This window comes from Patagioenas fasciata, chromosome 5, assembly GCF_037038585.1.
Source record: "Patagioenas fasciata isolate bPatFas1 chromosome 5, bPatFas1.hap1, whole genome shotgun sequence".
In the NCBI taxonomy this organism is placed as follows: domain Eukaryota; kingdom Metazoa; phylum Chordata; class Aves; order Columbiformes; family Columbidae; genus Patagioenas; species Patagioenas fasciata.
The window spans coordinates 43,997,603-44,022,772 of record NC_092524.1 but is presented as its reverse complement, the minus strand read 5'-3'; the positions used below and the strand labels follow the sequence as shown (position 1 = coordinate 44,022,772).

Sequence of the window (25,170 nt, the reverse complement as noted above, 5' to 3'; positions counted from 1 at the left end):
TGATGTGCACTACCACAGATCATTTATTTATATACTAAGTTTAAAAATACAAATATTTTATTACAAAAAGTTTATCAAACAACAGTATACATAGAGTTCATATTGTTAAAAACCAAAATGTCAATTGATACTTTATGTACATTTGATTAATGATGTCATACAATTGTAAAAAAGCATCACTCGGCAGAAACTGATTTGGTATTTGGAAAGTAGTTACCACCCTGCACTAGAAGAGACAATTAATATAGGAATAAAACATTTATATGTTACAATAAAAATAGTTATTTTCTGTGATCATTTAAAGCAAATGGATGCTTTCTTTCTCCAAGAAGAATCATCATAAGTGGAGATTAAAGTGCACATGACCAACACATTAATAATTCTTCAGCAATCCCATCTATCATTCTAGATGCTCCAAGCACATCACAGTAACATCAAGGATTTAGAACTTTTCTCCGTGGCTTCAACAGTAAGATTTAAGAAAAATTCAGATTTCCAAGATGCATGAAATAATTTCTGGTGTACAATAAGATGAAGTAGCATACAGAAATTCGGAAAACAGTGTTTGGTGAAAAAGTCAGTGTAAATTTTCCCAGATATATGATTTCTGGGGCAATATTTTCCTTTTGAAAAAAAGATTCTCAGTACTTCATACAACTGTGGACCAAACAAGCAGAGCATGCAACAGTATTTACATAACCATCCCCGTTCTTTGTGGGCTACATATAACACAGGTTGGAGCAACACTGTCTATTTTATGCATAAATTTTGCTGACAATCTGGGGAAGAATTAAAAAAAAATCACCAACAATTCGTTTACTGTAGAATAGAGTCCTAAACTAGAAAAGTGCTCCTCAAAAACTGTAGCTCAAAATACTGGCTTTGTCTCATTACAAGCAACATAGTAAACCTTGCAAAATATAACACGGTCAGTACTAGCAGAGCTGTTGAGGGCAATAATTTTCATGAATCAGTCCACTTTGGATAAAAGAATGCTTACGCATGTTACAATCTATTCAAAAGCAACAGCTGAACAAGCTAAATTTACATCCACAAGAGAAACATGACATCTTCACTGAAAACAAAGAGAGTTGCTGGTAATAATGGTTATCATTTTTATCACACCAACTGGTCACCAACGGAAAATATTTTTTTTCCTTCTATTTTTTTTTTCTTTTCTTTTGTTTTCTCTGTCTCTTCCCTCCACCCCGCCCCCCTTTAAAACTATGAGTTCAGAGGCATTATACTTGAAGAGCATACTTCATATCTTAGGCACTGGACCCAAGTTAGAGGGAAAATGTCTGTCAATATGATTTAACATCCTCAGGTTTCTGAAGGCCATTCATATGAAGTTTACATACAGCACTACAAATACACATCAGATACTGCTGTAGATGTACAAGGAATACAAAACTCTATTAAATACAACTTTCTCCCCATGGCATATCAAGCATGGTAATATCACTTGTGTCATACCAGGTTAGCAATGGTCAGTTGTGGTTATGCTTTATTGAATATTTTCCTTTCTGTAGTTGAGAAATATACAGCTTGGACTTGCTTCCATCTGGTCTTTTAAACCAAACTTCATCATGGTTAATTGTCGTAATTATGGCACTATAGAAAATGAGGGAAGAACGGTCAGAGGAAGCAAAGCAAGAAGAATTTAGAAACCATATAAGCTACTAAAAAACCCCACAGAACTGCAGCTGTATTTCTGTACAGTAAATGAAAATATACATTAGATGTAAATGCGAGGCCAGACAGATACTGGCTCCATTGTAAGGACAGTTTTAATAGAAATCTTCAGTAACTGCATGTGTCTTTAGCGAAGGTAGTTAATTTTTCAGCCATCTATGTATTTTCTTCTCCCATGAGAAAACCCTGAACATGTACAAACATTTTAATTGTTTAAAAGCCTGATTTACAGAATCATTCTTACATGCACTCTGTTTTTACGGTCCTTGTGGTAAGCCTTAAGAAAAATACTTAACACAACCCCCTCCCTATACACACTAAGAATGAAAAAAATTCAAGTAAATTTGATGACAAAAAAATGGCTCAAAACCAGAGATTCAAACAGTTAATGGAACAAAGATCTATCACATACTGAGCATAACAAAACTCTCCAGGAAACTCTTCAGCCTTAAAAGTTGCTGAAATCTTGAAAGGTGGGAAAGTTCCACTGTATGCTTGCCCTGCTAAGCATCAAGTTTGGCTTTTGTCAGACACTGGATAATAAGATCTTTTGGCCCAGTATAACTGCTATGGCCTGCTAAACTAATTCAGAATTTTTTAAATTTTAGAAAAATATCTTTCTGTTACAGCCCAGAACAAACATCAAAATCACCAAAATCTCTTCCCCTTCACCATGCACACAGAATAAAAAAAACAGTCAGTTTACAGTAAACTACTGCTATATGAAGTTAAATTTCTTGGGTCGCTGTGCATTTTTAACCAACAGTGCACTTAGATCGATTTGTCCCATTCAGTAAAAGGTAAGATATATATTTAATTTTAAATATTGTTTTAAATATACCCACCTTTTAGAATTTACAAATATTAACCATATAGAGAAAATATGTTTGGGTATCTGAAACATTCAACCAAATTTGCCCTGTAATATTTAGACCATTCCAGGTAAACCCTTTGTTAAGAGAAGGACATACTGTAAGAAAAGTCCCAACTCTTTTCTTTCAGAGCTCTCATCAACGGAAAACAAAGCCTATCTTTAATGATATAAAACGTTTTTTCAATTAAGTATTTTTGGGTGGGCCAACAGATCAAATTTTCAAAGCAACAAAATCCCAAGATACTAAAAAAATAACCAAACTTACCCAAAGGCCATTCAGAAACTGGGAAGAGCTTAAATTGTTAGTGAGATCCTAACTTGATAAACATTTCATCAGCTTCAGTGAAGCCCAACCTTTACCAGCCTCTCTCAGAAGTCCAGCAGTCAATCTTCTTTGATAATGTCTGTCTTTTGTGGTGGACTAATAAATGTTACTGAGGTGGCAGTATTTCTAAATAAGCCTTATTCTTCAATGCCATCATCGTATCTATTGCTTAACATGAATGTAAAGAGCTGCATAAACTGAGTAATCTTTACCTTGTAGGACATTCATCTTTCTTATCAATGCATATCGTCTGTCCACGTCCATACCACTCTCCATCATAATAGAGTCTTCCTTCTTCAGATCTAGCACTATGTAGATGCTTTTCCAATTTGACAGGTGCTAAAATGATCAATAAAAGTAATTTAATGTTGACGTGGCAGAACTCAGATGCTTAAATGCACTTTCATCAGGTAATTTACATAGAATACACATTTTTCCATTATCAAAAGTATCCTCTCTTAATAATAATTACCAGAATGCAAGAAAATTAGAAGCAAAACAACTTTTTATTTCCAGTCAGATAAATCAAAAGTTTTATTTCCATTTTCAGATAGCTATCTTTCCCATAGCCTTCGTATCTGTGATATGAGTTTTCATAAATCGAGTAATACAATATAGAGAAGATGGCAAATGGTAGAACCCAACATCTCTTCATCAGCACATTACTACAACATGCAAGTAGTAATACATTGATAAAGAAATATACCACCTGCTTGCCTCTTTTCCCTTTGCCTCCTTACTCACTACCTCCAACTATCTGATTTTTACCTAGCATTAATATGCTTCTCTCCTCAGTTGCAAATATCAGTTACCGCTCCTTTCCCTCTAGTTTTTCAGGGCTGTAGCTTGCAGTGAGTATGAGCATCCTCTAGAATGCACCCCTAAGGTCCAGCTGCTCTCAGTTTCCTGCCTTGCTAATATTAATTGGTGTAAAACACTTTTAGAAGTCTAAATTGTTATAGATAATTTTCTAGAATTCAGGTGTCAACACAATCACCAGCAATCAAGCTACCTGAGAGACAAAACCCATGTCTTCCAGCTACCTCATCCCATCCTCCATCACTATACCAGGACTAAAATAAATATGATCTGCCCAGATGCAATTTGCATCATTGCACTCAGCAAGTTCTGACTTGTGAAACCCGATAATGTTTACTTACGTTCTGGTTTTACTCTGTGTGGCCCCAGTGTAGCCATTGCCTTGAAACACAAAAGAAAATGAAGTTAGTCTGCAATCATAGTCTTTTTTTCTTAACTGCTGGCTTTATTTGTGAAGTGATGTGCAGCGTAGCTCAGGATACTTGCTTTTACATGCAAAAACCACAATCAGAACAAATAGAAGTGTGTTCAGTGGTGACTCAATAACTAAATAAAACAGCATTTCGAGGGTGAAAAAAAAAAAATCACCTGCTTTAATAAGTTTTGATTTCAAATAACTCAGGAGGTTTTAATTAATTAAATTAGACCCTCAAAATTGCTGTAATTTAATTCTGTCAAGAAAATACAAAACTACATTAACCCATTCTGAAAAACAAAACTAAGAAGCTACTCTTGATTTAGATGTTATACTCAGAAGCTCACAAATTTTGTCTCATGTGAATTCTACATCACATGTAGTATTAAAGCAGGTTTTAAAAAACCTCTAAGAATGTTTTGGGTTGTTTGTTTGCTTTTGTTCTTTGGTTTTGGGGGTTTTTTTGTTGGTTTTTTTTTTTTTTTTTTCAATTATTGCCAGAAAAGGCAAAATCTCCAGTAGATTCTGGGTTTGTTGCTGTTGTTTAAAATCATGTTACACTGCAGGAAAGGGACTGAGGGAAACCTATTTTGTGTCTGTTCCTCTGATGCAACAGGAAAAGTCAGACAAGTTTTCACATAGGCACCATATTTTACTTCTTGTTCAGGAAGCATGTACAAGTATAAAGCCGGATGGAAACTAACTCAAAGCCATTTCCCACCAAGTTTTTGAATTCACATAAGTAGTTCGCTGTTCCATAAACTGGGAAGCTCCAGAGTACTACAGGAAATTTTCTGACTGCAGGTACAAGTCAAGGATTGCGTTTCACTATAGCAAGTTCCTTTAATCAAATGACAAAGATCTGAAAAAGGCACTCTGCAGTTAAAAGTTGGGTTTAGTTTTTCAAATACATCAACTGGTCAAACAAGTTTCTTTTCCTGTAAACCCTGATTTTCTTATAATCTGGGAAAAACATAGCTTTTCACTTTATACAATATAAAAAAGGTATAAGGAGACGTCAAAACATAAAAATCTACATAAAGCAAATTATTTACTACATTAAAACATACCATATGATATCTGTTAAAAACATCTTAATTTAAAACAAAATCCTATCAAACTATCCTGTCATAGTTTCTACCCAATTATGCTAGACTATGAGAAAGCAAATCCTCTTGATACAAGCTTTAGGCTCACTTTACCATGGAAAACTACAGACTACCAATTTTAGAGATAACCTCTTCCACCATTTAATTGGACTCCTCTGCATAATTTGCGTAGAATCAGAAAAAGTAGCAATAACGTAGCTTGAACTGGAATGATTAGCTGAGTACTGCAGAAATAAAAATCTATTTAGAGTTTTGATCATGTAAGAAAGATATTTACATGTTTTTAAGAGGCAAAAGGACTAGACAAGAACCCAAACAAAACCCGCAGCCACTGGCATTCATCTTTTCATCTTACCTTCCTTATTGTTGTCCAGTCTTCGAGTATATCAAGGTCCTGTAACATATAAACTATATAGGGGCGTGAAAAAGTTAGGGAAAACTCTTTTAAACAGCAATAATAAAAATAATGTTTGTACAAAGATACTAACAGCTCTGTTCCAGCAGTCTTTCAAACAAATAATACCTGTGTTAAGCAAAAGCTCAGCAAAAATAAATGCATCTTTGAATTATGCAACCTAGAAACAGACTTTAATAATTATTAAAAGAGATAATGGTATATAAATATTCAGACTACTATAGTTGAACATGAAGATAAACAATTGAGATACAACCATTCCATCCCTAACAGTTCCAAAAAACATTTCATTTGCAATACTACAAATTACAATTAAAATTCACTGCAATTTCAATACACCACTGCAAAAAGCAAAGCCCCTTCCTTGAAGTATCAACTGTGAAGTAAAAATTGTGTATTAGAATAATAAGTGAATTTCAAACCAAAAATCCACATAGCACAGCTATTCCATTACAACAGCTTTCAGTTTTCACTTTGTTTCTCCCCATTTCATCTCCAAAAAACAAGTTTAGAAAAAGGTGCAATGAATGTTTAAAACCAAAGTCTCCTAAAATGGATATGAGCACTGTATGGGGATATAGTGGAAGATTTGGCGAGAGGCTAGTTAAATGTAAATACGCTCAAGTGACTTGCACCTGTCTGTAGAAAAAGCACATACATCACAGTAATTGTTTTACTGATCTTGTGTGCTTGATGAGTAGAACCTCTGTGTTAGACAACATAGGCCTGTGAGAAACTCTAGGCACCTTATCACTATGTCTGAGATTCCTGCTTTGTTGTGAGAAAGAGCGGGAGGCTGCACCTGCCTGAAGCCTTGAAATACAGGCGAGCTCAGCAGGCCCAGCGATCTTCCAGCAGGGCTGAACTGACCAGCGCCTGCGTCCCCATTTGTGTCACCTCTGCCTGGGAGCTTAGGTGTGGCTTCGGAGATCCCCCAGCAGAGAGGTAACTAAAATAAAACTTGCTCTTTGCAAATGCATCCGTGGCTTCTGGCTCTTCTTGCAATGTGCCTGCGTATGTGTACACAAGCACTTAAACTTACATTCCATTTTTAATTTTAAGAATCTTTAGCCATTTTCAAATTTCTTTTAGTCTATATAGCCAAGAATTATAAATCAAAAGCCATGCAAAATTTCTAGATATTCGCTTTACACAGATCTGTACAAACAGACAAGTTCACAACTCTTTCAAAATCATAAGCAAAACCAACAAATTAATATACTTCACAACTAAAAGGATTTTCAGTCTTATGAATTGCCTGAAATTGCTGGGGTTTTAGACCTAACGCTATGTTAGTATTTTCTGTTTGGAATGTAATACAAAATGGCAAGGTAGCTCATAATTCACTGAATCTGATGCCATTTTTATAGACAACCTGAAGACAAGGATGACTGAGAGCTAAAGGAAATATACTCCCACACAACCTGGCACTGAAATTCCTAAAAGGAGTTAGAATCACAGAATCACAGAATGTTAGGGATTGGAAAGGACCTCGAAAGATCATCTAGTCCAATCCCCCTGCCGGAGCAGGAACACCTAGATGAGGTTACACAGGAAGGCGTCCAGGCAGGTCTTGAATGTCTCCAGAGTAGGAGACTCCACAACCTCCCTGGGCAGCCTGTTCCAGTGTTCTGTCACCCTCACTGAGAAGAAGTTTCTCCTCAAATTTAAGTGGAACCTCTTGTGTTCCAGTTTGTACCCATTACCCCTTGTCCTATATTTGGTTGTCACCGAGAACTAATGAAGCCACTTGTACCTGCATTGATTAATATCATTTGGCTTCTAAGTACTAGTTAAAAACTTCTCTACTAAACCGAATTTATGACACACCCTAATGGAAGAACAGTCATTATTAGGACAAATCATCCACCTGGGATGTGTTTCAGTGAATTAACCATGCTGAAGGAGGCTGACCCAATGATGACAGTTTTTTCAGAAACTTCTTCCTTCCCACCTTCTAATGTTGTAAAATCTTGTGAAAGCAGCAGGATCTTTTGCAGCAGCTTAGCAATAAAACATGGCCTTTATACCATATAATGTTAATACTTAGAGACTACCTAAAAGAGACCAACTTCTATGATTCTGACAAATTCTAAGACATCACACCTCTAGCCTATGAAAATATTGGGCTGGGGGTAGGAGCAGAAAGAACATTCAGTCTGCAAGGGCATCTCCTCCTTTCTCTGGAGAAAGATGACACCAGCAGTTATACAAGTCAAGTAGTACTTTGCAAACATAATGCCTAACTTTTTTCTGCTTTGCCTTGTAGAGTCGGAAAAATCAACCTATAGAAATATTATCTATATGAAACTAGTAATTAGATAAGAGAATTTTAATTTCAGTTTTCATAATGAGATGTGTCAACATGGTTTCTCTAACTTGAGTTAGAGTAACATCTGCCCTGCAAAACTAAATTTTGAGAACATATTTGAGAACATATTATCCCTTCAACCTGTTATTAATGACATATGTAATAAGACTAGCGATAAAATAGTAGTACCAGAAAGAACAGTGATTTCTGTAAAAGGATATCTGATACAACAACAGGTTTCTTCTTATCTGGACTAAATGGATCCTTCCTTTTCTTCCTGGACTGTAGCTCATCATTCCATAATTCTGAAAAGATATAATAAGAATATGCTATGAATCAGAAACAGTTATGTTTTGCTCTTTTTACAGCAGAAAACATTTTCCGAAAACCAAAAAATAACCCATATTCTAGTGAGATCCTGTTTCTGAACAGAATTTAAGTGTTATAATATATAGTCATATAGATAAATACTCTCAAAATACACAAGAGATGCTGACAATTATTAGACCAAAGTTTGGTTTAGGCTTAAATTCATTCCCCCACCCAAAGTCTACAGCTGAATGGCATTCTACTGGATAATCCAAAAATCACCAGACATACTGTGTACAGTTAACTAACTCATCAGGAGCTACTAGAAGTCTTTTTTGTTAAAAAAAAAAAAAAAAAACAAGCAACATCAAAAAAACCCCAAAAATCATGCTAACAACTCTGAATTTCCATCCACCTGAGGTAATGTCAATGCTATGTCTGTCTTCTTCAAGTCTTCTAATCTTCTCTTCTAGTTCACTCTGTACAGTATCGTACAATAAAAGCTTCTCACTCTAAAAAAAGTAAGAAATTACACATTTTACATGACTAAATTCTATCATCTAAATGTATCTGACAAGAAGGTAAAGCCTCAGCAGAAGGAAGATAAAGAGTAGCTTTAGGGGAAAATATTTCAGAAGCCATAAAGCATATGACATTTCTCTCTATCCACTTTCTTAGCATGAGATCCTTCTTAAAGACAGCACACCCACTCGGCATAAGTATAGTTATCAAACATCAGTACCAAGAATAACTAAGTATAGGAATGCATGCAGCTAGATCTTCAGAATAACTGTTTGTATTTTGACACAAACACAGTATTTTCCTTTTGGATAGCAAAGATTTATTCACAATGAATAACTGTAAAGTAGCGACCTCCACACCCTCTTTCATTACAAATCAGAAAAGCTAATCTGAGAGGTTGTAGCATGGAGAGTGTTGGTCTCTTCTCCCAAATAGCAAGTGACAGGATGAGAGGAAATGGCCTCAGGTTGCTCCAGGAGAGGCTTAGATTGGATATTAGGAAAAATTTCTTTACGGAAAGAGTTGTCAGGCATTGGAACAGGCTGCCCAGCAAAGTGGTTGAGTCACCATCCCTGAAGGTGTTTGAAAGATGTTTAGATGAGGTTCTTAGGGACATGGTTTAGTGCCAGTGTTAGGATAACAGCTGGACTCCATGATCTTGAGAGTTTCTTCCAACCAATATGATACTATGATTCCATGATTCTATGTTTTCATGTAAAGGTTTTATTAAGCTGCCTTCAATATTTATTAACCTGCAGTCGCTTTTAAAGAATTATCATCTATTATCACAGTATTTATAACTGTCTGTTTTCATAGATCTGAAAAATACCTTCCCACAGAAAAAAGAATTTATGGAGCACATAAAATAACCTAGGTAGTTATGAAAGCAAAATTGTCTACTTTAATGCTGTAAGAAACACTTAAAACACTGCTTTAGAAAAGATATCTAGTTCCTCCTTTTAAAAGGCAATTTCTGGTCTGAATATTAAGAGATGAACATAACACCTTCAGTGTTAGATATCTCATTAACACCTTTCATATGGAAAAACAAACAAAAATATACTCTGATGTGAATTTTCTGCAATGTTTTGTGCAGTCTAGACTCTCTTCCATCTCTTAAGTGTTTCAGAACAAGAAAATCAACTTTGTAGTAAACTTCTCTCAACTACAGTCCACCACATAGGACTGATACCAAAAATCACACAGTATACAGATCAGTTGCCCTTGTAAAGGTAGTATTAAAAAACACTAAACTCTCTAAACTAGTAACTTGGAATTAAACTGAATTCCAAGCCTCAAGGAAATAAGTGTACTGTTCTTTTATAAGCTTGTACATGTCCTACAACACATAGTAGGAAGCTTAAAGTTATTTTTCACTGAAAATCCTCTAACAACTGCGGAAAGCGGAGGGCTTGGACTTACTCAAACAGCTTAAGCAGCCCAAGTCACCATGCCCAGCTATTTGCTACCACGTTTCTGCTAGAAGCTGCAGTCCTAAGAGCCTGTCTGCACCCCAACTGCTCCCGGCCCCATACAGCAGACTAACAGAAACTTACCTTTACCAACCTTCAACCTAGTATTATGGAGTGAGGCAAACAGTTCAGGAATACACAAACACAAAGAACCCTCTTCTACCAACTGTCATGTTTACCATTACCTTTAAGTTACAAAGTATTTAAATTCCAAAGACCTCCTTTCATATATTTTTAATCCCTAATTATATAAAAAAACTTCCAATAGAACTGAAAAAGCAGAAGCCTCTTACATGTTACTGAAACATCAAATGAGTGGTATGTGTTTTGAGACCATTTAAAAATTCCTTTTTAAAATGAAATAGTGTTTGTGTTTAGATATCTATTTTGCTGCAAGCACTTGGTGACAAATGAAGCATGAAAAGCTGCTACAGGCATCAGAGGCATTCTTGCTGAATGGTGATATTCCAGTGGAACAGCAATTCTACAAACAGAATCGCTGACTTTAAAGAGTTTTACCCCCAAGAGACTCTTCTTTGATGGTGAATATTTGAATCCTGAAGATTTCACAACAGAAACATTACAGCAAAACAAAGGAAACGGACCACCTTAAAGAGGAATAACAGACAGCCAACGCAAATCATTCAATCACGGATTCTGTCCAACCTTGGGATCACAGGAAGCGAACACAGTCAATAATGAGTAGTCCCTCATTACACCTTGTTCCTTCTCAAGGCATCAAGAAAACGGGACATTTTTCTAAAAGTACTTGTGCACATTCTTGCTTTATCGTAGGAGCCACGGACTTCAGGAATACAGTGAACCACTCAGAAGCTAAAACACACTTAAGCAACTGTAGCAGGTGGCTGAGGAAGACTATAATGTAAACCTCAGGATCTAAGCAGCTGTTACAGCAGCAGACACACAGGTACTCGAGTATTTGTACTACAGCAGCCATCATTTAGATGCTTAAACAGGAATGTTTATGTTCAAGGGGAGAAAGGTATTTTTCCTGTAACTGCTTTTGAAATCACAACTCTTATCAATAGCTGTCCAAGGCATTTTAAAATAGACATTATTATTGTTGTTAATGTTATTATTAAAATGTAAGGTGCTTTTGGTACATTTATATCATCTACTTTAGCTACCGTTCTTGGTAATCTTTTTATAACAAAGGTAAAAAAATCATGTGGGAATCTATTAATAAGAACCTGTCAACAGAAAATAAGAAACACTAGCTATATGCAAAGCCAAACTAATATAAAGCTAAGTTTATATGCTTTGAACAACCTCTTACATGGGCTTAAGTATCACAAGAAAACTGCATTAAAAGAGAAAAATAACAGTAATAAAAAAAAAATGTACTGAACTTGGCAAGCATGACACACAGTAAAGATAGATGAGATTAGTTATCAATGCAAAATAGCTGGCACAACCTCACAGTGCTGTCGAGAGGCTTGAATTTCACATTCATACTTGTTCTTCACAGATTCCAGACAAAGCTCTCTGTAGATACCTGTAATCAGACAAATTACAGCAATATTATTTTCTTTAGGTAATACCTGATTTCAGAATTTTCTTTTAAGATTGCCTGCAAGTCCCAAAACAGAAACATTGGAACATACAAATATATTATATTAGGTACTTACAGCGGCTGGCAGCTTTACAAAGTAAAAAAAAAAACCAAAAAAAACCAAACACCAACCAACCAACCAAAAAATGCCACACAAACCCACAAAGAACAAGTAATCTCTTAATTCTTTGAATATCTGAAGAAAAATAAATGCTATTTTCACTTTTTTCCCCTATCAGTCAAAAAATTATACCAGTTGTCACACTAAGGTTACAAAAATAGGTCTGTTTCCTACTTCTGATCAAACTACCCTAGATATCCTCAGTCTTCAAATACATGAAGTACAAAACAGCTTCTGCTATTTTCTAATTAGTTTTACATGATGTTTGGAGGAGTTAAATAGCTAGAAAACTGAACGAAAGCACAAGTTTTTACAAATTAATATTTGGAATAAGGCTTACTTTATAATGCATGACTGTGGCAGTTGCACAAACACCTGAGATCCGGAGCCTTCAATGGGGCAGTTGATGGCTCTTTAGCACCTTTTGTGCCCCACTGTGCCTGTCCCCACCTACACACCCAAGGTGCTGACAGTCACATCCTCCCCTACCCTAGGGCAGGGTGACTTCACCTCCACCTGGCTGGTGGGGCAGGAGGGGTGGGACCCTCAGTCGACTGACAGGGTCCTTAACAAAGGAGGTGCCCGGAGAAGCTGCGAAGCTTCTGTACCACGTCGTAATGACCACGGCCAGATCTGACCACGCTATGAAACAGGGTCCCTGCTGAAGACCCCCTTGGAGTGGTCATCTCAGAGCAGCGAGTCTGTGAACTGGAGCCCTCCCCTTAGACCTGGACGCCATCTAAGGAGACTTCCTGGGACTGAGAGCACCTCACCTCCTCGTTGGGGTGAGTGGTTATTTATTTTGACCTTAATGAACCACACCAATTAACAAGACCATTCCATTCTTAGATTAGTCACCTTGCGATACAAAGGATAGTGCTTCTGAGTATTAGAAGCATTTCTCATACATTTCTGAAAACGTGTCTACTAAAGCTGAAAGCTATCTGAAACGTACTATTTGGCAAGCATAGATTGAACTTGATTTAATATATTAAATGCATTCAACACAAAAAAATTGTTCCAGATTACCATCTAGAGGATTTAAATTTGCACACACACTGGTGTTCTCTAGTAACTGAAGAACTGCCCAAAACAACTTCCCTTAGAATGCAGTTCACTATGAATTCATACAGTACAAGAGGAACAACACCGTTACCACCAATTTGTCTGAAAAGCAAACGGCAAAGTATTATGTCAATCATCTTTCCTCTCTGAAGTCACTTTTGATCTAGAATTCAAAATGTTCTTTTCTTATATCAATATGTTATGTTGGGTTTTTGTTGGTTTGGGTTTTGTTTGAATATTTACGGATGATTGGCCTATCTAGGTTTACCAATTTATAATCACAGCTTATTTGCCTGAAATAAGCAGTTTAGGTATGAATACTTCTAGAAGAAACAATTGTATTCCTGACTTGCTGAAAAAGTAAGGATCCACATTTTGTGTGAATAGTGCTATAGTAGTCAGTGTCTTAGAAATAATCTAAAGACAAGTTTCTTTTCTAACACATATGCAATTATATCCACAGTTTGGCTAAACATAGTTCAGCTTTTTGTTGTTGTTTGTTTGGGTTTTGATTTTTGTTTGTTTTTTCCTAACCCCTTCCCTCTCAGGTAAAGTGGCTCCTTAAGGGCTACCTGCTGGAGCTCAAGTCCTGCTACTACCCAGTTCTGTCAAGGCTCTCAAACAGAGCAAATAAGCTTGTTCTGCAGTTTCTTGTTTTCTTTCTAACAATGTTATCATTCTCCTTCAGTCGAGGAAAAGGAAAATTAAAAACAAACAAACCACAACAACAACAAAAAAACAACAATACAACCACAATCCTGATTTCTAGTCTCAACTTCAAGGAAACTTGTAGTTTTTACCCTGGGCTCTTTCTACACTAAAACATAGATCTCCAGTGCTGATGAAGACAAATCAGCAGAATTGGTAATATTCTGCCTATCCATGCCCACCTACATGAAAGTACTGACAGACAGCTACATTTAGAACTGAAAATCAAAACCCCGGATTAAGGTTGCTTTCATATCAAACCTTCTGCAAGTGCACCTGTGAACCTGTGAAGCCCAAGTAGACTATTTTGGACTAGGCAAGTAAATTTGGGTTAAGATCCGAAAACCCAGAAAATTCTGGCTCACAAGCTGAGGAAAAGTGTCATGGAGAAGACTAGGAGGAAGAAAAATGCAACAGACCAAAAGATTTCAAATTCTCTTCATAGCCAGAACTCAGAAGTACCAACAAAGACATACTAAGTAGCACTGAAAGTAGCGCTAGTTTTATCAAAACCATTTTCCAGGTTGCTGGCACCATGCTTCTGCTGAATTTGGTAGAAAAGACATTGGCATAGCTTCTCTGGCTGAAGAGATCACAACTGTCTGCCTTTTGGCTCTCTGACAGCCTGTGTTAGGTAACACCTTCACAGCTGAATTACTCCTACAGAAGTCAAGCCGTAACACAAAAAGAATTTACAAAAGGGAAATACAGAACATTGTCTTCCTATCATACTACCACATTCCATATGACTACATGGTTGCATCACAGAAGAAGATAAAAGTTCTTGTCTGCTGCTTCTGTGAGCATACAAGTCCATCTGACCATTAGTTTTAATAATTAAAACGCAGCTTAGATAAAAGCTGCGAAGGACAAGAGTTTTCCTCCTTCCCCATATGGAACAGGAGGATGGGAGCAGAGGAGTAGAAAATATATAGACTACAAGAGCAGGAAAAACATGATCATCTAAGATGATCTGGCAGACACTTCAAGAGATAGCACTTACGTATCTCTTCATTTCAACAGCGACCACTGCGCAGACTTGATCCCAAATCTTCTGACTAATAAAAACCATGATGTTAATTCAGTAATTTTGTGCTTACTACACACAGACAGACAGCCATTAAATGAAACATTTTAAAGGCATATTAATATTTTAGTGTGATGTTATCAGGCAACCTGTGCAAAGAGGTAAACAAGCTATTCATTTTGACTTGAAAAATATTTTACATTTAAAACCATGCCACAGTATTTCTAACTTTAAAACATGCTCCTTTAACAATTCTAAGGGGAAAGAGAAAAAAAAAAAAACAAACTCACAAAACACATAGCAATTTTATACTGTTGAAACAGGAATAGTCATTTTACATGCCTACCTGCCACCTTGGTGCGGATTTGCATATTCTCTTGTAAAGCTGCCAATGGTTCCAAATATTCAGGTGCTTTTCCAGCTATGACCTCTTGTAGTTTTGCATCCACCTGGCTTAATCTTTCTTTGTAAAGTCTTAAAATAACAGAAATTTAAAAAATGTCTTTTATTTAAAAGCAAACACAAGTTAGAAGAAATATTTTTAAAAGAATTATTTCTCCACCTCTGTGTTAATACCATGGAACACCCACTAAAGCAAGGTTAATATTTGTTACCATTTGAATTTTCCAATACATATTTTATTTTTGAACAATATTCCTCCTGTCTATTAAGCCTTTCTGGAAAAAACATGCAGACAATCAGAAGTGTAGAAAGTAAAGATAAAGTGACATGTACCTCCATATCTAAGGAAGAAGGAAAAAAACAAAAATCACACAGCTGTTAATAGGATTAAGATGGAGTAAGTGGTGAATCAATATGGAATATGGCAGGAAAGGGTGCTACAATACATAAGAATAATATGGCTTATATTATGGGAGAGAAAGATAGACATTTTGTGGATAGGAACACACATTCACTTTCACGTTCATGTATCTGCTCCCACCATATCATAAACCAAGGAAAAAGATAGGCAGGCTCTTATTGAAGCAACCCTCATTTCATCCCCTGTGAGCATCCACACACTGCATACTATCACAAATATCATGGGATAATTTGTAATTGATATCTTCCATTTCTGCCAAAAGGAAATGTATTTAAAATATTTTCATTTTACCTAAAATTAATTCCTTCTGTAAAAGCTAATATTAACTGGCAGACAAGGTGAAGAAATCTGCTTGCCTTTTGAAACACTTAACGTAATATCAATGACAAGCATCTCAATCACAATAAAGCTCCAGTCTTTGTAACTGATAACTTAAATATAGTGCCGGTTCATAATTTTATCTTAATGACAAGTCCATAGTTCAGGTACAGGTACCTAACCAAGCAACAGTCAGTGAACACCTCCTCCTTCTTACCTGTGAACTTTAAGAGTACGATACACTCAATCTGTCCTGTAGTCAACTGACATGGCCTGCAGCTGGTCAAAAACCAATTTGCTGGGCTAAATCTTCAATGAGCATGCTATGCGCATAGTGCTTAAAGTAAGAGCTACAACAGAATTATTTAGCTGGAACATAAGCACAGGTGTAAAGCACACATGAACAGGTGGGTCAGAAAGATCTGATCACACAGCACCAAGCTACATCGGAGCAGCAGTTACGGACTGGGTACTGCAAGCACTTGGTACCATGCATCAGCTGATGACCTAAAACTGCTTATCCAGTGACAAAACATCTCATTCTTTAGGAATCTTCTTCTTCTTTCCAAATTTTACCACCTCCCTACTCACAGCTGCTCCTCACTATAATCCTTTTTCCATCATTCTATTGCTTGTTTCCCACTATTCCCACCTTCGCAGTTCTTCCAGTCCCTACAATCACCCAAATCTCTCAAAAAAACAATGTCTACACAACACTACCTTCCTCCACAGCCTTACCACCTCCCTAAACGCCTTGACTGACTTGTTTCCTTCCTCCCAAGACCACCTTCCACCGAATCACAGAATATTAGGGATTCCTTCACATCCACTCCTTAAAGATTTGTTTCCACAAACTGTTTTCAGTCATCATCCCAGCTAGCCAACAGAAAGATGAGTAGGACTGAACTCAAAAGCTGCCAGTTTTCCAAACACCAACCCAGTCAGTACCAACTGGCTCCAATGCTCATCAGTTGGCTCCATTTCCCAGCTTGCTCCATGCCCAGCACAAGGAAGACCAAGGCAAACAGTTTTCTCCAGGCACTCCAGCAAGAAATTGCTCATTGGGCCATTCTTTCTGGACCCTATTAGACAGAATTCACATTATCCTGGTACACAAAGCAAGTCAGATGTCTCAGTTTTCTAGTAGAAAGAACTACTTCACAATGTAAACATGTATCTGGAACATAACAACAACTGAATAGATTTTCAATCATCTAGCTTGTCTGGGCACATGTGAAAAAAGTCAAACCTAAAACACATACAAAAGACTGGCTCTAACGCAAATGAGATTCACTTTTGAATAACCGTGGCTATTAATTTTGTCTCTTCTACTTACTAGGTCTCTACTTCTGATGTAGATATTATGGCAACTACAGACAGCTAGCAGTATTTTCATATTTTTTTAGTATTGGTATCTGGTTTGCAGTAACCACAGGAAACTTTCATAGGTAACAACTATAAAAGCTGCTGTGATATCCTGCATAAAAACCTTGATTTCTTACTTAGCAAAGACAGTGCTTGAGTTTCTCTCATATATATAAAAGCAAGAAAAGGATCCTGAGTAAATAAAAAAATAAAACCACAAGTTTCCCTAAAATCACAATTGCTTGGTTCTGCTAAGAATTTTGATGTGACAGACCCACACCAGCCCTTCACATCAATAACACTTCAAAACCAGAAAATAAATAAATCAAGAGATAAATAAATAAAAGTATTCTGGAACAACTGCCTGCAAATAATTTCAGAATTCCCAATCCATATTCTCCTCCAAAAGCAGCATTCACATATATGAAAGACAAGAAAAACCAGCTGCACAAAATATTCTTATGAAACGGATCTTCAAACGAAGCACATAAAGCATTAAAATACTTACTGATCTTTAAGGTCTGTAAATTGTTTTTCAAGATTGGACATTTCATCTAAACACTCCATTCTTCTTCTTTCACAGTCCTCATCATCCATTTCTAAGAATAAAAAAAGGTAATTTATTTTGAACAATGCAATGTATAACCAAATAAACTGGATATTTTGTTTCTAATTAATTTGAAGCAAGACTGAATTTTAGCCATGAATAGAATATCCATTATAATATTATCTTATAGCAGAATAAGATAAATCAATTGCCATATATACTACAAAGAAATTTAGATCTAATTCTAGAAGAAACCCCATAAACAGCAATTTCTCTTCCTCAAAACAGGAAAAAAAAAAATCACTGTAAGACTTCAAGAGGTTAAATTTCATGACTGATAATACAAAGTGTACTTACAAATACGTAAAACAGAAAAACTAAACATTGTCTACCACAGCAGAGGAAAGGCACCATTAAGCCTGAAGAGTTATTAGCCACCACTGAAAATGCACATGTCTCCAGAGCAACCCCTGGAAAGCAATCACTCTTCAATGTTATATTTGTCATATATAATTCAAGGTTTTGTTTTATTAATATCCATTTAAAAGAAAAAAAAAGCGACACTTGGTTTTGAGAACAGGTTTCATCCTGTTCTATTGGGAGAGTTCTTTGAATCTGAAATATTAATGTAGAAATATCTGTAGTTCATCTTAATGACCACTTAAAATGACTATTTCTAATGAAACACCTCTCAACATGAAAAGTCTAGAATTTTGTAGAAACTTGATTTTATATAGTTTAATGCTGCGAGAGTAATGAACTTTCCACACTTTTTGTTTTAATTTATATTCCTGATTTATTTAATTTATAATAAATACCCACTTGCTGGCCAAAAATTTTGCCACTTGCCATTGACACACTCGATGTCACTAAACATCAGTTGTTAATTCCACTGCCTCCTCTTAGAGTAGAAAACAGAAAAACTAAGCTACAAAATTCTTGATTCTTTCCCATCCTTCCCGAAAGAAAAAAAAAAAGAGGTTTTGTCAAGTCATATTCAGAAGACAGAGGTGTCCTAAAATGGCTTTATAGCAGCAGCAGCTCCAGGAATTAGCTCTCTACAGTTACAGTGGAACTGACCAGTTACCACCCAGTAGGAGAAGACATGCAGAAGGGATGGCCACGCAGTCAGGAACTGGCGCTAAACCAGCGGAAGCAGGCAGGTGTTTGAGAGAAAGGGCTGTCTTAAGGAGGCTGTAGCCATCTGAGTAGCTACTTTGCTACAAAATATTCTAACTCTTGCAGAAAGGCAAAGGAGGGTCTGGAACCAAGCAGAGACAGCCTCGGCTCGTTCTCCTAGGCAATAAACAACTCTGAGCCTTTTGTTTCTTCCTCATTCACGTTTTTCCAACAGAGGCATTCAACTGCTTTATGCTGCCTCCTATGCCAACTGCAGGAAGCAGCGAACAAGTCTCATCTTTATTATTTTGCAAAAGAGCACTGCAATTTGCAAAGGTGACAAGGTGAAAGGAGTAGCTTCAGGGCCAGCACAGCTACTTCGGAAGATCTGATTAACTCACATCTTCCACTCAGACAGACCTCTCAATGTATGTAGTTTTCTGCACATAGCTTCTTCCTGAAATCACCACAAGCTTTTAAGTCTAAAAACTACACTTGCCCTCTCTCTCTGGATATGAAAACCAGCAGGCAGTGGAGCAGCATTAATCTGTATGACAATGATACACCCAAGTCCCAGTCAAAGACCTACTGCAGTTTGTCACATTACAGTTAGTACGAGCAAAGAAAAGATGGTGTGAACAAAGTTTTACTTCAGGTTATAACATGTTTTATTTGAAAGCAGTTTGAGAAAATTTAAAGGTAGAACTTCAAAAAAATCAGTTGAATGCTTAGCACACTGTGAAGGGTTGGGGAAGAGAGCATCAGGCTGTTAAGAGAGACTATTTTATTTCAAAATATTGTTCTCAAAATAAGCCATATCCTGAATCCCAGAAAAAGACTGAAAATCAGACTAAAGAGGGAAGTTTTAGTTGGCTGTCCAATGTAATACTCATGCCAAAACTGACTGGGCAACTTTTAACTTGACCAGATTTAAGGAATGTGGCACTCACATTACTCAAAGAGTTGTCTAAGGCTTTTCTGTGCTATAAAAACCAAGCTTCTTTAAAACTTCAAGGCACCTCCCTGTGATGCCAGACAGGAAAAAGCACTGGGATTCTGACAGTTCTTCCACTTAATTCTCAAACTCAAGTAGGTGGTTCAGATGTATTCAGCTCTGCTTTTGGTGCTAAGTATGTTTTAGTAAGAACTCACTCAGAAGCTTTTCCTTAAAATAACATGGATTTTATTGTTTGTGTATGGGTAGGGACTAGAAATAAAAGAAAATACATTAGAACTGTAACCCTGGGTGAGGATCGGTGCAACACCCACTGTTGGAGGGGAAGGTGACTTCGTCTTCCATTTTAAACTTGCTTTGCAAGTAGACTATGACGCGTTGGTATCTGAGAGGCCAGCTGACTCTCATGTAGATACTGAAATAACACATCACTCTCACCAGTCTCCCCTCAGCTATGCACACACTCAAAAGTCTTTGACTTTCTCCCTGGAAGTCTATGTTCTGCCTATCATTCATGCTGAATGGCAATTCAGATGCTAAGTCACTCTTCAATTGTTTCGTATTATTCTGTCTCTCTCCAGTAAGATTAATAAAATGATGAAGACTTGTGGAGTCCTGATATATCTGTACTTTCCCGGTTATGGAACTTCTTCCCTGTGGCCTTAAACAACATACAGATTGGAGAATATGCAGTGCTGAAAAACTAAAGTGTTTTAGTTTCAAATCTCATCACTTTACAGTCGAAAAATTACATCATTGGAGGTGGAAGATTCCTCATTTTATATTAAAACGCTTGCTAACAGGCCCATCCTGTCTCAACACTTTAGATTTCCAATAAATTTTCATACTGCACGAAGTATTTAGACACTTTCAAAATCATGGTCATTCTTTTCCTACTATATTCAAGCAGTCCAACTCAGTAACTAGGGCAGCCTGGTTTAAAGACAAAAAATCTCATGGTACTTAAAATGTAACAGCACCTAAAATAGCTTTTTTTAATAAGTTGTAGCCTGTATAAAGTGCTATTAAAAATGGCAAATTCTCATCTGGGATGGTAAGCGTAGCTTGTGGCTTTTTTATTCATCCCTAATATGCTATTATATATCCTGGTCAATAAAAACCTCTCTACTAAATACACAGTGCCAAAAGGAATAAGACAGAAACAGTGCCAGCTCTCAAGAGCAAGTTATACTTCTAACCGCACCTTCTGTATTCTTAGGCATCTGTTGGGAAAAAAAAAAAAAAAAGGCTGAATGCAAGTAAAGCAAATGACAAATTTAACAACAAAAAGAATCCTTTTCTTCAACATTTTTTTTTCTTATTATTACTAATTTTAATTAAGACTTATTTCTTGCAGTGCTAATCACTTTACATCTGTAGGAGCAATATGCTTCCATGGAGTACGTTCATATTTGTCAAGACACTGAGACAAGCATGTAATTTCCTGTAACCATCGCTTTAAGTGCTCCCTTAAAAGCATCTCTCTCTAGAACGCAATAGAAACTATCTGGAGAGCTTCTGGTATTGTTTTATTGTTCTTAAGAAACATTCGCAGACTACATCCACTTAAAACACAATTCCTCCTTCCATCCCCCCAGAAGCCCTGAAGAAATGAGACAAGGGCAAGACAACAGAATGATAAGCCTTCAATAAAAATCAACTAAAGTGTCTTTGAGGACATGTAAAATTCAAAGTTTGCTTTAAAAATATCAGTTAGCACAACTACAAACAGGAGCAAAGGCAAGTTTTGAAAAATAGCAAACTTCAAAGCTGGAACTAACAGAGACAACTCTCTCTTCATCAGAGCTGGGGAGTTGGAGGAGGGAAAGTGTTAAGTTTATATCTATTATACCAAGCTCCCTTTTTCACAAGGAAACGACTTTTTTTTTAGACATACAGATTAGCTAGAGTAAGAGACTAAGAAAGGGCATTCCTAGATGGCATCTAGCTACAATACAAACTGGAAGGCTAAGATGGGCTAAGTAAGTAGTGGTTATTGCTGCAGTGCTGCTCCTAGACTTTCACAACCCTGTGCTGCCCAACAAGCCTGTATACTCCTCCTTCACATCTTTCCAAGGAAAACAGGGAGACCGTAACAGACTTCATATATCAAAACTTCTTGAAAAGCTGCCTCCATGAATTTCTTATCCAAAAGACAGTATTTACTTTTTAGTCCATGTACAATTCTGATAATAAAAAAATTGAATCATGCTTTTGTAAGTCACATCTGAAAGGAACAGAGTAGGTTGCTGTGCAAACAAGGATATAATCAAATACGCTTTTCCAGTTTAAAACATTATTACCTCCAGCTGCTTGCCCTGGTACCCCCACTCAAGTTCACCTTTTTTCCATCGTAACCACAAGCACACATGGATGCTGCCTAGTTTAGGTTTCATCAGAACAACCCAAGGCAGTTTAAACACATTTTTCTGGCTTTGTTTTCCAGTGGAATCGCTTTGAGAGAACAGGGTTAAGGAAAGACCGATCAGCATTCCTCAGTGGATCTATAATTGTATCACTAAACTCTCCACCTACAACAGCCCAACTGTTTATAAAAGCTGTCCACACATCCAAGTTTCAGTCCAGGTCAACTTGCAGCAGTTTTGGTGAACATGGCCCAAGTTCTTTTCCTGTCAAGTTAAACCTAAAGTTTTGTTCTAGGTAGTTGTTAAACGTGTTCCAACATCTACGGGGAACACAAGGGTTTGAAACAATGATTTGTCCATCAGGCAACTTCCAACCAAACCTGTTCCGTTCAGGCTACATAATTCCAAAGAACTCCTAACTACTTTGAAGATGTAGGTGCCTCAGCACTATCTACTCAGAACCACTTATTCTCTACTCTCATTTTGCCAAATCAGTTGCTAATACAGACACAAATAAAATAACTATGTTTATAATCATTTTGGTGACTCTTTCAAGCCCATACCTGGATGTGGTCCACAGTTCATTGACTGAAGAGATCTGCTGTGTAGCATTGCATTAGACAAGACAAGCAAGATCCTCCATCAGATAGGGGAACAGTTCAGAACTCAAGAACTCCCAGCTCCCAAAGAGCTTTTGTCTAAAGCCATGCAAATCATTAGTCCCAAATTCACAAAAATGTGTAGGTGTCCAGTTAAGTGATTTAAGTTGGAGGTGTTTATACATGCTCACAAAATTGCAATTTAAGGTTTCTGCTGCTGTTGAGCTGCAGTCTATTTAACCACTGATTACATAGGCCCCAGTGCCTCCTATTTATATATCAGACTCTCCAGAGACATTTTTACTAGCTACCTTTTTAATAGGTTCTTTTTCTGTCAGCTTAGAATACAAAGGTCCAACAAGCATTGAAGACAGTGAAAAAAAAGGGGATAGGAAAGCACAGCGTACCAGGAAGGGTGGGTAAGGATGAAAGGCAGGACAGTGGCAGCCAGCAATCCAATCCAGGTGAGCAGCAGCCACAGACCAGCAGACTAACTTGTAAAATGAGGTTCAACCAGCAAAACTTGCCATCTCAAAGGCATGGGGAGATATGGAAGCAGGGGGAAAACCCAAACAATCAAAAGACCCACCACAATAACACAAGAAGCTCTGTACAAACCAGGGGTAGATTACTTGGATCTGTGGATTAACCAAGGCCTCGACTCAACTGCAGAGTGAGTATTATAACTTAGATCAAGATCTAAGAGAGTGACTATACTCCCAGCATGGCTAATACATTTTCCCAGCACTAGCAGAGTCTTCTTCTGCGGGGTTACCTTGGCTGTTTCTGTACCACACCTGTGAGGCTCCAACACCTTGCTAGGCCATGCATAGCCCAGGCAAGGGCATGCACATGGAACCACAATGGCAGGGCTTTCGCTGAACTGTAGTCAAGGTGAACATAAAAGCCATAGGATTTAATATTCGACATCATCCAAATTTTTTCACACCAAAAATGAAAAATTAACTGTATATTGAGGACTTTAACACACAAATAAATCAATCACAAGCCAACATACGTAAAAATGTAACTTCACAGCTGCCTAATTTGCCTAGTTCATGGCGTCCCACTCCTTCCACTGTGCTAGGCCTGGCACTCATGCCACAACTCAATGTGCTAGTAAAAGAATGGGACAGCATCCCAGCAGACCCCTCTAAATCACTTAAGATGCCAGAAAAACACATCAGGACCATGGCTACCACTGAACACAACTACTGTTTTTCAGTTAGCCGTTCTAGAGACTAAGATCCTGCTTATGGAACTTATTCATAGAGCCCCAATGATTCCAGAGTAGCAATGGATGCATCTGATGTTGAGTACATTCCTAGTAAGTGACCATCTTATAACTTACTCTTTGTAATAACAAGAGAAGTTTAAACAGATAATAACCTCCTTCTAATGCAGTGGAAACTGAGCACAGAAAAAGCTGGATTTCACCTACTAACATAATTCAAATCTACAGTCCAGAGGAAGCTATAGAAAAAGGTTGGGACCTTCAATAGACCTGAGGTTGAAATGCTTTGCAAAAGAGACCAATGGTACTGACAGGGCTTCCAATGCCCCCTCAAAGACAGGCCTCAAAATATCCAATTGAAATAAACGATTTTGCATACGAGGGAATATATACATATATACATGTACATACATGTATGCCTGCATTTTGTGTGGATATCTGCACACGCATGTATATATGTACAATCAAGCTTTTAGGCGCAGATCTGAGCGAGCACCCCCCCCACCCTCCCGCGAGCCCTGCGCTCAAGCCGAGCAGGGCACAACCCACAACACCCACAGGGAAAGCGGCCCGGCTCTCCAAGCCCAGGTGCCAGCCGGTTCCGGAGCCAGCGGCTCAGGGCGAAGCGGGACTACCGTGCCCATGCGCCCCGCCACGTCCCTCCCCCCAGCCGGGGGCCCGCAGAGAAGCCGCCGGGCGGCAGCACAGCCTAGGCCGGGCCGGAGCGGTGGCGGGGCGGGGTCACGGCGGGGGTGGGCACCGGCAGCCACCGGAGCCGAGGGCAGCAGGGCCGATGTCTCTCCTGGGGCTGCGCGCCGGGCGCTGAGGGAACCGCCGCGGCGCCCCCTCAGAAGCACTGCCCCGCGAGCGGCGGCGCTACCTGAGCTGTCCCCCTCCTCGGACACGGACGAGCTCTCGGTCTCCTCCTCCTCCGAGCTGCTGCCCTCATTCTCCCCGTAGTCCACCTCCATCTCATCGTGGTTGTTCTCTTTCTTCTCCCGAGAATGGACCGGCATCGTCCCTGCTGCTGCTGCCCTGGGACAGCCCTTCCCGCCGCCGCTCCGCCGCTGCCCCTGCGCCCCGC

The 25,170-nt window shown here is 37.9% G+C and overlaps 1 protein-coding gene across 1 annotated transcript; it reads right to left on the bottom strand.

Annotated features, from left to right (window-relative positions):
* Positions 1-25,170, bottom strand: BRMS1L (BRMS1 like transcriptional repressor). The gene is made up of 10 exons (XM_065839980.2): positions 24,967-25,170; positions 17,775-17,865; positions 15,107-15,234; positions 11,703-11,782; positions 8,688-8,784; positions 8,185-8,268; positions 5,593-5,657; positions 4,055-4,094; positions 3,107-3,233; positions 1-1,614 (listed from the first exon to the last, which is right to left on the bottom strand). Exons 1-10 carry the CDS (start codon positions 25,100-25,102, stop codon positions 1,491-1,493), a joined length of 972 nt encoding a protein of 323 aa, XP_065696052.1. The 5' UTR covers positions 25,103-25,170; the 3' UTR covers positions 1-1,490.